This window comes from Pristiophorus japonicus, chromosome 22, assembly GCF_044704955.1.
Source record: "Pristiophorus japonicus isolate sPriJap1 chromosome 22, sPriJap1.hap1, whole genome shotgun sequence".
In the NCBI taxonomy this organism is placed as follows: domain Eukaryota; kingdom Metazoa; phylum Chordata; class Chondrichthyes; family Pristiophoridae; genus Pristiophorus; species Pristiophorus japonicus.
In genome coordinates this window covers 29,193,051-29,206,812 of record NC_091998.1, presented here as the reverse complement: position 1 = coordinate 29,206,812, position 13,762 = coordinate 29,193,051, and the positions used below count along the sequence as shown (strand labels likewise).

At 47.5% G+C, this 13,762-nt stretch overlaps 1 protein-coding gene across 2 annotated transcripts in view; it reads right to left on the bottom strand.

Moving 5' to 3' along the window:
• Positions 1–768: 768 nt before the first annotated feature.
• The window catches only part of marchf8 (membrane-associated ring finger (C3HC4) 8), a 61,407-nt gene continuing 48,413 nt past the window's right edge, over positions 769–13,762 (bottom strand). Inside the window, exons 3-5 of one of the 2 annotated variants that reach the window (XM_070865421.1) lie at positions 12,516–12,696; positions 4,699–4,846; positions 769–2,837 (exon numbers count right to left, since the gene is read on the bottom strand). In XM_070865421.1, coding sequence (XP_070721522.1) covers positions 2,533–2,837; positions 4,699–4,846; positions 12,516–12,696 — 634 coding nt within the window. In that variant the 3' untranslated portion in view covers positions 769–2,532. The remainder of the gene's footprint in view (positions 2,838–4,698; positions 4,847–12,515; positions 12,697–13,762) is intronic. The other variant, XM_070865420.1, reaches the window with a different exon arrangement.

Below are 13,762 nucleotides of genomic sequence, written 5' to 3'. Positions count from 1 at the left end.
CAGTTGTGTGGAGAGACTGGAGAAGCTGGGGTTGTTCTCCTTAGAGCAGAGAAGGTTAAGGGGAGATTTGCTGGAGAGGTTCAACATTATTTACTCTATCAAAACCATTCATAAAGGGAAACTGCTTGCAGTGGCAGAAGGGTCGGTAACCAGAGGTCACAGATTTAAGGTCATTGGCAAAAGAACCAGAGGTGACTAGAGGACATTTTCTGTGCAGCGAGTTGTTGTGATCTGGAACGCGCTGCATGAAAGGGTGGTGGGGCAGATTCAATAATAACTCTCGAGAGAATTGGATAAATACTTGAAGGGGAAAAAATACAGGGCTATGGGGAAAGAGCAGGGGAGTGGGACTAATTGGATCGTACTTTAAGTCGGCCCAGGCACGATGGGCCGAATGGCCTCCTTCTGTGCTGTATCATTCTATAATGGTCTCTATAAAGGCCATCGGATTGGTTTGTGATAGACCACCCTGTGCGTTACAGGTAGCGGCTGGAGTATAGCATGATTCTCAAGACCCGGGGTGTGGGGGAGGAGGAGGAGCTAGCAAGCCCTCGCTCAATCACTATCCGCTGACTTGTACCTGAAAGTGCACGTGTGGAGATCAGGTGAAGACAGGATTGTGACGCCACCCAGCGTTCAATAGCCTGCATCATCTAGTCAGTCTCTGCAGAGGACAAAATATAAGAGAGAGCGCGAGAGAAAAAAAGAGAGAGCGAAAAAGAGAGAAAGAGAAAGTGTGTGTGTGTGTGTATGAGAGAGAGAGAGAGAGAGAGAGAGAGAACCTGAATGCCTATCCAAGATCTTGGACCAATCACTCATAAAACAAAGTCAAAGTTTATTGGGAAACTATGTGACAATGTATGAGACTATACATTTAATACTGTACTGTGAAAAAGAACACAATGAAATACAAAACTATACATTTTAAATACAGTACAAGTGACTGCACCAAGAAATTCCTTTCACCCAACTAATTAACTAGGTGGTTTATAATCCCCAAGTGGCCCTGACCACTCCTTGAACAGCAGTGGGCATCAGTTCAAAAGCTTTGGATTTAACTTAAAAATATTTTTTAAAAATAAAATAAAATCCCGGAATCCCAGTACAGGCTAGTGCCGTTTGTGGAAATAAAGGCAGTATCCTCACTGGGCTGGTATTTAAAAATAAAACAAAAGTTACAAGCATATTTTTTGCTGAATCTTTTTCCAAGTCATGATAGCTGGTTGATTTTTGTGCTGTAAAATGCATCTCTATTTTTTGAGAACGGTTCGATTTAGAAACAAAACACACAATTTGAGTTTACAAGAAAATGGGTTCGCTAATAAACAAGGCCGCTAATTTATGGTCGTCATGGCAAAATGGATGGGAGGCGTGGAATTCTATCTCAAAAACACACGGCCATCATTCCAGGATCCCCAGTAACAGAATGGAGTTTGGCTTTAGTCTCAACGGCGCCGTGGGCCCTGGTGAGAACTCAGCCATCTTGAATGTGCAGCCTACCCAAAAAGGACTGTGCCTGGAGTTCAAAGGTCAATGGTGAGTGGTCATGCTGTGCTTGGAGTTCAAAGGTCGGTGGCAAGTGAGCATTACAAATTTAGAAAAATTTAGATGCAAAAAGGTGCGACATTTATAAACAAATAGAAATAAATGATATCTTAAAATTTATATTAATAACTTATCGAAGTAGTAATTGCTTCCCTTTCTCTGCTGCTTAAACATGACTAAATAACAAACCTGTATATAAAAGGAATTCAGGTCTGATTACCACCTTCCCAAGTGCATCATTTTATACATTTTTTTTCAAATAAATATCCAAAACAAAGCAGGAAAAAAAATAAAAGGAGCTGATTTCTAAATATGGTAACATTAGAAAATGTTTTTAAAAAAAAACAATTGAACAAAAAAAAAACGGGAATAATTGCACTTCGAGATGTAGTCAGTGGAATTGTGTCTAAAATATCTGACAAGGACCCTCTGAAAGAATAAATTGAAAATAATAAACATTGACTGCCTTGTGGTTTAATTCTCCCTGTTCCACAGATAGTAAGATTTTCTTGGAAAACTATTTTTATTTCTTCAGTGTAAAACAAAAAGGTATCGGGACAGCGATTTTCATACAATCCGATTTAGAGCCAAACATTTTTACTCTCACAGAACACAATTTAAAAACAAAGAAAACTAATTAAAAGTGCTGATTTGCGACTGAACTCGCCGTTTCTGGTATTGTGGGCTTTTTTTTTTTGCAAAGTCACTGGCGAAACGCAGTCTTTGTTGGGGTCGGAGTGACGTCAGCGAGTGACCACCTCAGTAGTACTGATCTCTTGAAGTCTCAATTTAAAGAAACGGGGTTTCCAAATATCAGAAGCCCAGCTCACCCTGTGCCAGCTTGGCTGTGACGAGACTGGAGGGTCAGTGAGAAAGCGAGAGAGAGAGAGAGAGAGAGAGAGAGAGAGAGAGAGAGAGAGAGAGAGAGAGAGAGACAGAGAGAGAGAGAGAGACAGAGACAGACAGAGAGTCCATGTAGTGTAAACTCTAGACGTTCAGTATTCCCACCCCACAATGCTCAGGCTCCGTGCAGTGCAGAGAGTTAATCTCAGACCGTTGAACTGAAGGGGCTTCCTTATTCTCAAAGTTCTGCTCCACCAGTGGTGGTTTCTCCACTGCGCTCTTCCTGCTGGTTTCGGGGCAGTTCTGTACGTAAATGACCCTGTTGTACGCCTTCAGTCTCTTCCACAGTTGCACATACACTTTGCACTGGACGTACATGAACACAAGTCCCCCAGTGAATCCAATTGCCACAACCACCAGCTTAGTCCAAAATGGCCACTCCAAAATACCTGCAGCGACATATTCAAAACACGTTATTAATACCATGTCAGCACTGTGCTCCTTAGCAACATATAGAAACACACATATAGAAACAGAGAAAATAGGTGCAGGAGTAGACCATTCGGCCCTTCGAGCCTGCACCACCATTCAATATGATCATGGCTGATCATGCAACTTCAGTACCCCGTTCCTGCTTTCTCTCCATTCCCCTTGATCCCTTTAGCTGTAAGGGCCACATCTAACTCCCTTTTGAATATACCTAACGAACTGGCCTCAACATCTTTCTGTGGTAGAGAATTCCACAGGTTCACAATTCTCTGAGTGAAGAAGTTTCTCCTCATCTTGGTCCTAAATGGCTTACCCCTTATCCTTAGACTGTGACCCCTGGTTCTGGACATCCCCAACATTGGGAACATTCTTCCTGCATCTAACCTGTCCAGTCCCATCAGAATTTTATATGTTTCTATTAGATCCCCTCTCACTCTTCTAAATTCTATTGAATATAAGCCTAGTCGATCCAGTCTTTCTTCATATGTCAGTCCTGTCATCCCGGGAATCAGTCTAGTGAACCTTCACTGCACTCCCTCAATAGTAAGAATGTCATTCCTCAGATTAGGAGACCAAAACTGTACACAATATTCAAGGTGTGGCCTCACCAAGGCCCTGTACAACTGCCGTAAGACCTCCCTGCTGCTATACTCAAATCCTCTTACTATGAAGGCCAACATGCCATTTGCCTTCTTCACCACCTGCTGTACCTGCATGCCAACTTTCAATGACTGATGTACCATGACACCCAGGTCTCGTTGAACCTCCCCTATTACTAATCTCTCACCATTCAGATAATAATCTGCCTTCCTGTTTTTACCACAAAAGTGGATAACCTCAAATTTATCTACATTATACTGCATCTGCCATATATATGTCCACTCACCTAACCTGTCCAAGTCACCCTGCAGTTTCTTAGCATCCACCTCACAGCTCACACTGCCACCCAGCTTAGTGTCATCTGCAAACTTGGAGATATTACATTCAATTCCTTTGTTTAAATTATTAATGTATATTGTAAATAGCTGGGGTCCCAGCACTGAACCTTGCGGTACCTCACTAGTCACTGCCTGCCATTCTGAAAAGGACCCGTTTATTCCTACTCTTTACTTCCTGTCTGCCAACCAGTTCTCTATCCACGTCAATACATTACCCCCAATACCATGTGCTTTAATTTTGCACACTAATCTCTTGTGTAGGAAAAAATATGGGGTGAAAAAAAATAAAAAAAAAATAAAAATTATTTGAAGTGTGATACACTTCAGGTGGTGCTCATAGATAGAACCATAGAAATTTACGGCATAGATGGCTGCCATTTGGCCTATTGTATCATGCCGGCTGAAAAAGAACCATCCAGCCTAATCCCACTTTCTTGCTCCATTCACAGGTACGTGACGGGGCAGCCATTTTAAATATGCGGGATCAGATTTTTCATAGATCCTCACGGTCAGTTTAACAATCTACCATCGGAGACACAGACGTTTTTTTTGTCCAGCTGCACCCCTCACAAGTACCCCCTCCCCCATACCCCCACACCCCCCAAAAAAACCTGAATTGCCCTGTCCAAAACCAAGAGAAAGACTTTAGTGCCCCATCACGGCACTGCACTGGAGTGTCAGCCTAGATTTATGTGCTCAAGTCTCTCGAGTGGGACTTGAACCCACAACCTTCGGACTCTGAGGAAAGTGCTGCCCACTGAGCCACGGCTGACACTCAAACATAACTTAAACACATTCATGGAAGGCGAGAGATTTCTGAATGTAAAAAAGGCTGTGTGGTGATCAGGTATACACAGAGAAAGGAAGAGAGAATTGTACATACCGCTGGTCTGGCCTTGCTTAATCTCCTCAGCCGTCCTATCAATCAAGACGTATAGCGACCACACCACGCAGGTGATTGCAATGATATGGAACGTTACTGAGCACAGAATCTTTCTCCTCTCACTTGAAGTCATCTGCAATTTCTCCCACTGTGAAAGGAAGGTGAAAACTGAGAGACTTTATTGGGCTTCAAAACACTCACTCCATCCAACTTCACACTTACTCCGCTAGATATGGAGGGCTGCCAAGCACAAACCCATCGACACACAGCTTGGCTTAGTTGGTAGCTCTCGGGCCTGTGCTGGAGGTTATGGGTTCGAGCCCCACTCCTGGACTTAAACACATAGGCTCCTGGACTTGGGACACTTCGGTGCTGCACTGAGGGGTCAATCAAGGCCCGGTCTATCTGCTCAGGGAGATGTCATAGATCCCACAGCACTATTCGAATCAGGGGACCTCTCCCCGGTGTCCTGGCCAATAGTTAACCCTCAACCATCATCACTAGAAGAGATAATCCAGTCGTTTGTCTCATTTCTGTTTGTAGGACTTTGATGTGCGTAAATTGCCTGTCATGTTTGCCTATGTAACAGCACTGACTACACTTCAAAACTACTTCACTGGCTATGAGGGACTTTGGGACATCCAGAGCATGTAAAAGGCACTTTGTGTGTGCAAGTTCTTTCTTTGTGATTAGAGTGATGGACAAAGATAGATTCAACCCTCGCACCACCCCGACCGTTGGGCAGGTGATGCATCATCTCCCTGGTTCTCGAAGCAGGTCTACTCCCCATGCTAGGAGGATCGAGAGAGAGAGAGAGAGAGAGAGAGAGAGAGAGAGAGAGAGAGAGAGAGAGAGAGAGAGAGAGAGAGAGAGAGAGAGAGAGAGAGAGAGAGAAAACTAGGCAGGAACTTGCATTTCTATAGCACCTTTCACAACCTCAGGACGTCGCAAAGCGTTTCATGGCTAATTCAGTATTTTTGAAGTGTAGTCACTGTTGTGATGCAGGAAAGCACAGCCAATTTGTAGACAGCAAGCTCCCACAATGTGATAATGGCCAGGGAATCTGTTTCTTTTAGTGATGTTGGTTAAGGGATAAATTGTTCTTCGATATAATGTGCCATGGGCCCTTCGGGCTTTTGCCTTTCCGAGGACAATGTCAGGGCCGACAGAGGCAGAAATTGGGGCAGGGCCCAGTTGCGTTGGGTCGCTGGCCTACTGTCCTGTGCCAGGGGTTCCCTCAGGCGGAGAGAGCAGGTCCTTCTTGCGTCCGCACCCTTTCCAGATGGCATCAGTAATATGTCCTTACTATATACAGTATAAATGCACACGAGGCCCATACTTGAGAGAAGGTCACTCTGTGACCAGTTACCTTTATTACCAAGACCTCAAGAGGCTGACGGTGGGTGGAGCTTCCCCTTTTATACCGGAAAGTCCAGGTTAGGAGTGTCTCCCACAAGTTCGCCCCCTGTGGCCAGTGTTCTCAAGGTGTACAACTTAGGTCAGCTTATACATGGGTTACAGTGACAGTTGAATACATCACCTCCCCCCCTCCCCAAAGTCTTATTGGGATCACAGGTTACGTCTCTGGTGGTTTACGCTCCCTTGTAGAGCGCCTGAGTTGGGGCTCCAGTTGTTGGGCGCTGGCCTGAGTGTCTGCTGTTTGCGGTGCCTCAGGCCTGTCCGGACTGCCCACAGTGACTGGGCTCTCCTCCACTTGGTTCCGGTGTTCGGTCACCTGTGGTGGAGTAAACTCTACATCGTGTTCTTCCTCTGCTTCTTCTATGGGATTGCTGAACCTCCTTTTAGTTTGATCCACATGTTTGTGGCAGATTTGTCCATTGCTAAGTTTAACTACCAGAATCCTATTTCCCTCTTTGGCAATCACAGTGCCTGCGAGCCATTTGGGCCCTGCAGCGCAATTAAGGACAAAAACAGGGTCATTGACATCAATACATCACGCCCTCGCATTGCTGTCATGGTAGTCACATTGTGACTGACGCCTGCTCTCAACAATTTCTTTTATAGTAGGGTATATAAGCGTCCTTTTCATTAGCAGCTCTGTGGGTGGAACCCCTGTGAGCGAGTGTGGTCAGGATCTATTGGCCAACAGGAGGCGTGATAAGCGGCTTTGTAGGGAACCCCCTTGGATTCTGAGCATCCCGTTTGATTATCTGCACTGCTCGTTCCGCCTGGCTGTTTGAGGCCGGCTTGAACGGTGCTGTTCTGACATGGTTGATTCCATTGCCTGCCATGAAAGCCTGGAATTCAGTACTTGTGAAGCACGGGCCATTGTCGCTGACCAATACATCCGGTAGACCATGGGCGGCGAACATTGCCCGTAAACTTTCTACTGTGGCAGAGGATGCGCTTGAATTTAAAATGTCACACTCAATCCATTTGGAGTAGGCGTCTACTACAACCAAAAACATTTTTCCCCATGAAAGGGCCTGCGTAGTCCACATGGATGCGTGACCATGGCTTGGCGGGCCAGGACCGGGGGCTAAGGGGGTCTTCCCTGGGTGCGTTGCCCAGCTGAGCACACGTGTTGCACCTGCAACACAAAGTTCCAGGTCTGCATCTATCCCTGGCCACCAAACGTGTGACCTGGCAACTGCCTTCATCATGACAGTGCCCGGGTGCCTATTGTGAAGTTCTCTGATAAACACCTCTCTGCCCTTCTGGGGCATGACTACTCGGTTTCCCCACAGTAGGCAATCGGCCTGAATCGAGAGTTCATCCTTGCGCCTATAAAACGGTTTAAACTCCTCAGGGCATGCCCCGTACGTGGCTGCCCAGTCCCCATTCAGGACATATTTCTTAACTAAAGACAGTAGCGGGTCTTTATTTGTCCAGACTTTAATCTGACGGGCTGTCACAGGTGAGCCTTCGTTTTCGAAAGCTTCAACAGCCATGACCATCTCAGCATCATGCTCAGCTGCCCCCTCAGTGGTGGCTAGTGGTAGCCTGCTGAGTGCATCGGCACAGTTTTCAGTGCCCAGTGTGTGCCGAATTGTGTAGTCATAACGTAAGTGCCCACCTCTGTATGCGGGCCGATGCATTCACATTTATGGCCTTGTTGTCGGCCAAAAGGGACGTTCGGGGTTTGTGATCTGTCTCCAGCTCAAATTTCCTGCCAAACAGGTACTGGTGCATTTTTTTTAAACTGCATATAAACATACCAGCGCTTCCTTTTCTAACATCCTGTAGCCCCTTTCTGCCCGGGACAGACTTCGGGAGGCATAAGCTACCGGCTGTAACTGACCATTGGTATTCACATGCTGCAACACACACCCGACCCCATAGGACGATGCATCACACGTTAAATTTAGTTTCTTACACGGGTTATAGAACGTTAAGTTTGTTGGAGCATAACAAGTTGCGTGCTCTATCAAAAGCCCTTTTCTGGCTGTGCCCCCAGACCCAATCGCGATCTTTGCGTAGGAGCACGTGTAGCGGCTCTAACAGCATGCTCAATTTGGGAAGAAAGTTGCCAAAATAGTTCAGGAGCCCCAGGAACGAACGCAGCTCCGTCATGTTACGGGGTCTGGGTGCTCACTAGATCGCTTCCGTTTTGGACGCAGTGGGTCTGATCCCACCTGCTGCTACCCTCCTCCCCAGGAATTCTACCTCTGGAGCTAGGAAGACGCACTTCGCCTTCTTCAATCGCAGCCCTACCCGGTCCAGTCTGCGTAGCACCTCCTCCAGGTTGTGGAAGTGTTCTTCAGTATCGCAACATGTGATGAGGATGTCATCTTGAAAAACCACCGTCCTTGGAATCGACTAGAGGAGGCTTTCCATATTTCGCTGAAAGATCGCGGCGGCCGAACGAATCCCAAACGGCCATCTGTTGTACTCAAACAACCCCTTGTGTGTCGTGATTGTGGTCGGCTTCTTCAACTCACTCGCCAGCTCCTGGGTCATGTAAGCTGAGGTCAGGTCCAATTTTGAAAAAAGTTTGCCACCGGATAGCGTCACAAAGAGCGGGTACTGGTCTTGGAGTGTCACCCGATTGATGGTGGCCTTGGAATCGCCACATATCCTGACCGACCCATCCGCCTTGAGCACTGGCACAATCGGGCTCGCCCAGCAGGCGGTCCAATTCGCATTCTATCTTTTCCTGCATCACGTATGGTACCGCTCTGGCCTTGTGGTGTACTGGCCTGGCGTCCAGGTTTATGTGAATCACTACCTTGGTTCCCATGAAAGTTCCGATGCCGAGTTGAAATAATGAGTCAAATTTGTCCAGGACCTGTGAGCATGATACTCGCTCCATAGAGGAAATTGCATTAACATCGTCCCATTTCCAGCTCATGACAGCAAGCCAACTCCTCCCCAGTAGTGCGGGACCGTCCCCCAGGACAATCCAGAGTGGCAACCTGTTCTCCGAATCTTTGTGGGTCACGACTACTGTGGCGCTGCCTAGCACCAGAATGATCTGCTTTGTATATGTCCGTAGCAGTGCGTCAAATCGGCAATAATTTTGGTCTCCTGGCCTTGGACACCCACAACCTTTCGAACTGTTTGATACTCATCAGGGACAGGCTGGCACCCATATCTAGCTCCATTAATACTGGGATGCCATTGAGGAGCACTTTCATCATTATCGGTGGCGTCCTGGTATATGAACTGTATATGTGCTCCACATGAACTCGCTGAACTTCAGCTTCCAGCGATTTCCCCCAGCGTTCATTTGGCCTCGTAGGGCTTACATTGAGCCCGTCCTCCTCGTACATCAACCTGGCTGCAGGCTTCCTGCACATACGCGCCAAGTGACTGCTGATGTTGCAGTTTCTGCAGGTATATTGCTGATACCTGCAAGCTCTGGCTGGGTGTTTGCCTCCACACCTCCAGCACGAGCTGGAGGCCCCATTGTTGGAAACAAAAGGTGCGTTACCAGTCGATCGTCTCTGAAACTGTCCTTAAGCGCACCATTAACAGGTGTTGATGGCCCCATTACTGGCCGCATTGTCCATTGCGATGGCATGAATCGCCGTTCAGCTAGTCATTGTCTCTGTTAAATTCCCCCTTTGGGTTCGACTGCATGCTGGGGCATGTCCGATTGCCCTTGTCTGCCTAGAGAACTGCGTGCCGCGTTAACAATGTTGGCTCCCTGGTCGTTTGCCGCATTGAGCCAAGATTTTTGCCATAAATCATTCTGGTCTCTTCCTCCCCTGAGATAATTGTCTGGGCTATCATAGCCGCGGGTTCCAAGGTCAAGTCTTTGGTCTCAATCAGTTTTCTGAAAATTCCAGCGTGCCCGATGCCCTCAATAAAAAAGTCTCGCAGCATCTCCGCTCTGCATGCATCTGGGAACTTACATAGGCTCGCCAGTCGCCGGAGGTCTGCCACGAAGTCAGGAACGCTTTGCCCTTCTCGCCGCCGGTGCGTGTAAAACCGGTGTCTCGCCATGTGCATGCTGCTCGCCGGTTTAAGGTGTTCCCCGATCAACTTACTGAGCTCTTCGAACGTCTTGTCTGCTGGCTTCTCTGGCGCTAGAAGGTCCTTCATCAGGGAGTACGTTCTGGATCCACAAACCGTCAGGAGATGAGCCCTGCGTTTGTCGGCCGAATCCTGTCCCAACCATTCCTTAGTGACAAAACTTTGCTGTAGTCTCAATAAAGTCGTTCCAATCATCACCAACACAGTACCTCTCTTCTGTGCAGCTCGTGACCATGCTCGCGTGGTTTAATTCCAAGTTTCTCGTCGCCAATAATATGTCCTTACTATACAGTATAAATGCACACGAGGCCCATACTTGAGAGAAGGTCACTCTGTGACCAGTTATCTTTACCTCAAGAGGCTGACGGTGGGTGGAGCTTCCCCTTTTACACTGGAAAGTCCAGGTTAGGTGTGTCTCCCACAAGTTTGCCCCCTGTGGTCAATGTTCTCAAGGTATACAACTTAGGTCAGCTTATACATGGGTTACAATGACAGTTGAATTCATGACAATCAGAGGCGAGACTGGTGGAACGACATGTCCCACAGAATTCCCTGCGGTATGGCTTCTGATTCCCCCAACATACCGTGCGCCTCCTTCACACGGACGTACATTACCTTAATGTGGGGGCGGGGTGGGGGGGGTGCACCAAAGGGAGAAAGACCAATTTCCTTCCTGGAAAATGACCATTTAAAACATTTTTTAGAAGCGATCTTCAATCTTTGGCTGGACCGACTGGCACCGGTCCCCAGCAGCTGCCTAATGCCGCCATATTGCACTCCGTCGCCCCACAACCCCCAAAACACAGGACAGAGCCCAGCTATACCGCTATTGGCATGAGCCCGCACCCACGTTATAGTCTGACCCACGTGACCTCTGATGGGGTCAAATACACAACGGTTAGCCAAGAATAAACTCTGTCCTTCCATTGACATGATGACTGAGCCCCCAGCCCCCCCCTTCATATATGGGTGGGTTCAACCACGATTCAAATTCACAGCACGTGCCATCTTCATACCGGCTTTTCAAAAGAGGGTTCTTTGTTTCGTTAACTCTCATCAATCTCGATTTAACATTTGCTCCATAGGCAGATTACATAGAATGTACAGACCATCTGGTCTGTGCCAGTGCTTATGCTCCAGACCAGCCCTCTCCCACCCCTCTGCACCTAACTCTATCTGTATAGCCATCTATTCCCAGCTCCCTCATGTCAGTGAAACAGCAATTTACTTGTACTTCTGTCAATTTAGTATTCACTGCTCACGATGTGGTCTCCTCTACATTAGGGAGACCAAGCGTAGATTGGGTGACTGCTTTGCGGAACACCTCCGTTCAGTCCACAAGTGTGACACTGAGCTCCCGGTCGCCTGTCACTTTAATTCTCCGCTCCATTCCCACTCTGACCTCTCCGTCCTCGGCCTCCTGCACTGTTCCAACGAAGCTCAACGCAAGCTTGAGGAACAGCACCTCATCTTTCGTTTAGGCACTTTACAGCCTTCTGGACTCAACATCGAGTTCAACAATTTCAGACCATAACCTCTGCCAATCTTTGGCTCCTTCCCCCGCCGCCACCCCCGAGCCAGTTTCTTTCTTTTTTTCTCCGTGTCTCTAATGGAAGTTGGTCATTATCCCGCCATTCACACCCTATCTCGACTAATGTTTTTCTAACTCCTGGCATTACCATTTGAATTTGGGCCATCATCCCTTTTGTCTCTCTAATCTCTCCTGTCTTCCACCCTATCACAGACCTTCCCTTTTGTTCTTTCTTCCCCTCCCCCTCTCGGTGCTGGTTAAGAATCTGGTCTTTCCGAACACTCTCCAGTTCTGACGAAGGGTCATCGACCCGAAACGTTAACTCTGCTTCCTCTCCACAGACGCTGCCTGACCCGCTGAGATTTCCAGCATTTTCTGTTTTTATCTCTTATGTATTTGTTGAGCTTCCCCTTGGATGCTATTCAACTCAACCACTCCCCGTGGTGGCGGGTTCCACGTTCTCACCGCTGTCTGAGTGAAGTTCCTCTTGAATTCCCTGTTGGATTTATTGGTGACTAGGTTATATTGATGACCCCTAGCTTTGGATTAAAAGTAAAAGATCTAGTGTAGATAAGAACATAATAGGAGCAGTAGTAGGCCATTCGGCCCCTCGAGCCTGCTCTGCCATTTAATACGAACATGGACTCAAGTCCACTTCCCTGCCCAGTCCCCATAACCCCTTATTCCCTTATCGGTTAAGAAACTGTCTATCTCGGTCTTAAATTTATTCAATGACCCAGCATCCATAGCTCTCCGAGGCAGCGAATTCCAGAGATTTACAACCCGCTGGAGAAGAAATTCCTCCTTATCTCAGTTTTTACTCGGCAAAGCTTCATTTGATACGCACCTTCCGCAGTGGTTTTAATTTGGTCTCCATGATGAACTCATATTTGCAGAGCTCGCAGCACCGGGTGTCCGAGCTCTTGATCCACTGCTGTAGGCAGGCCTGGTGGACGTATCGGAGACTCCCAGTGCAATGACAGGGCGTAATGAGGGGGCCTTCATCATCTCCTTCACAGTGACATATTCTGAATGAAAGCAGAACCAATTAGTTGCAATCTGCAGCCATCCACTGAACTGAACTTGGCATCTCTCCCAAACCAAAGCAGCAGCCTATCGGGATGACTGACTCTACATCTCCATTTGCCTTACCCAAACCTTCAGTTATCTTCACGACGACACGGGAACAAACTACGAGCTATAGCCCAGCGTGGCGACGGGTATTAAGGACGCTTTATCGGAAGAGTTACTGGAAAAAGGGGCTCCATTCTCAAAACATAACATTTTACAACCTCCTGCTACATTGTTCACCAAACTGGGTTTTGCAGGAGATTTGTAAATGGGCTCACACGAGAGCAGAGTCATAGTTTATGCGGAGAACCGAACTGGATGTGGAATATACAGTAGCTGTGGCTGAGGTGGAATAGATTGAGATGAAAGGAGAGGAAGGGGAGCAAGTACAGATAAGGAACGATATACTGGCCATCGAGGGAGTGCAACGAAGGTTCACCAGACTGATTCCTGGGATGGGGGGATTGTCCTATGAGGAGAGATTGAGTAGACTCGGCCTGTATTCGAGAGTTTAGAAGAATGAGAGGTGATCTCATTGAAACATACAACATTCTTACAGGGCTTGACAGGGTAGATGCAGGGAGGATGTTTCCCTCTGGCTGGGGAGTCTCGAACCAGGGGTCACAGTCTCAGAATAAAGGGGCGGCCATTTAGGACTGAGATGAGGAGAAACGTCATCACTCAGAGGGTGGTGAATCTTTGGAATTCTCGACCCCAGAGGGCTGTGGAGGATCAGTCTTTGAGTATATTCAAGATGGAGATCGATGGATTTTTGGATATTAAGGGAATTGCGGGATATGGAGATAGTGCAGGAAAGTGGTGTGGAGGTAGAAGATCAGCCATGATCTCATTGAATGGCGGAGCAGGCTCGAGGGGCCGAATGGCCTACTCCTGCTCCTAATTCTTATGTACAGGAGAATGGGAAGGGGACATCCCTCAGTGGTAGTTTGATCTTTCCGAACAAACAAAAGGGCCATTTTGGCAGCGGAGGTGTTTAACTGAAGCACAGGCCAGGGGTCTCAA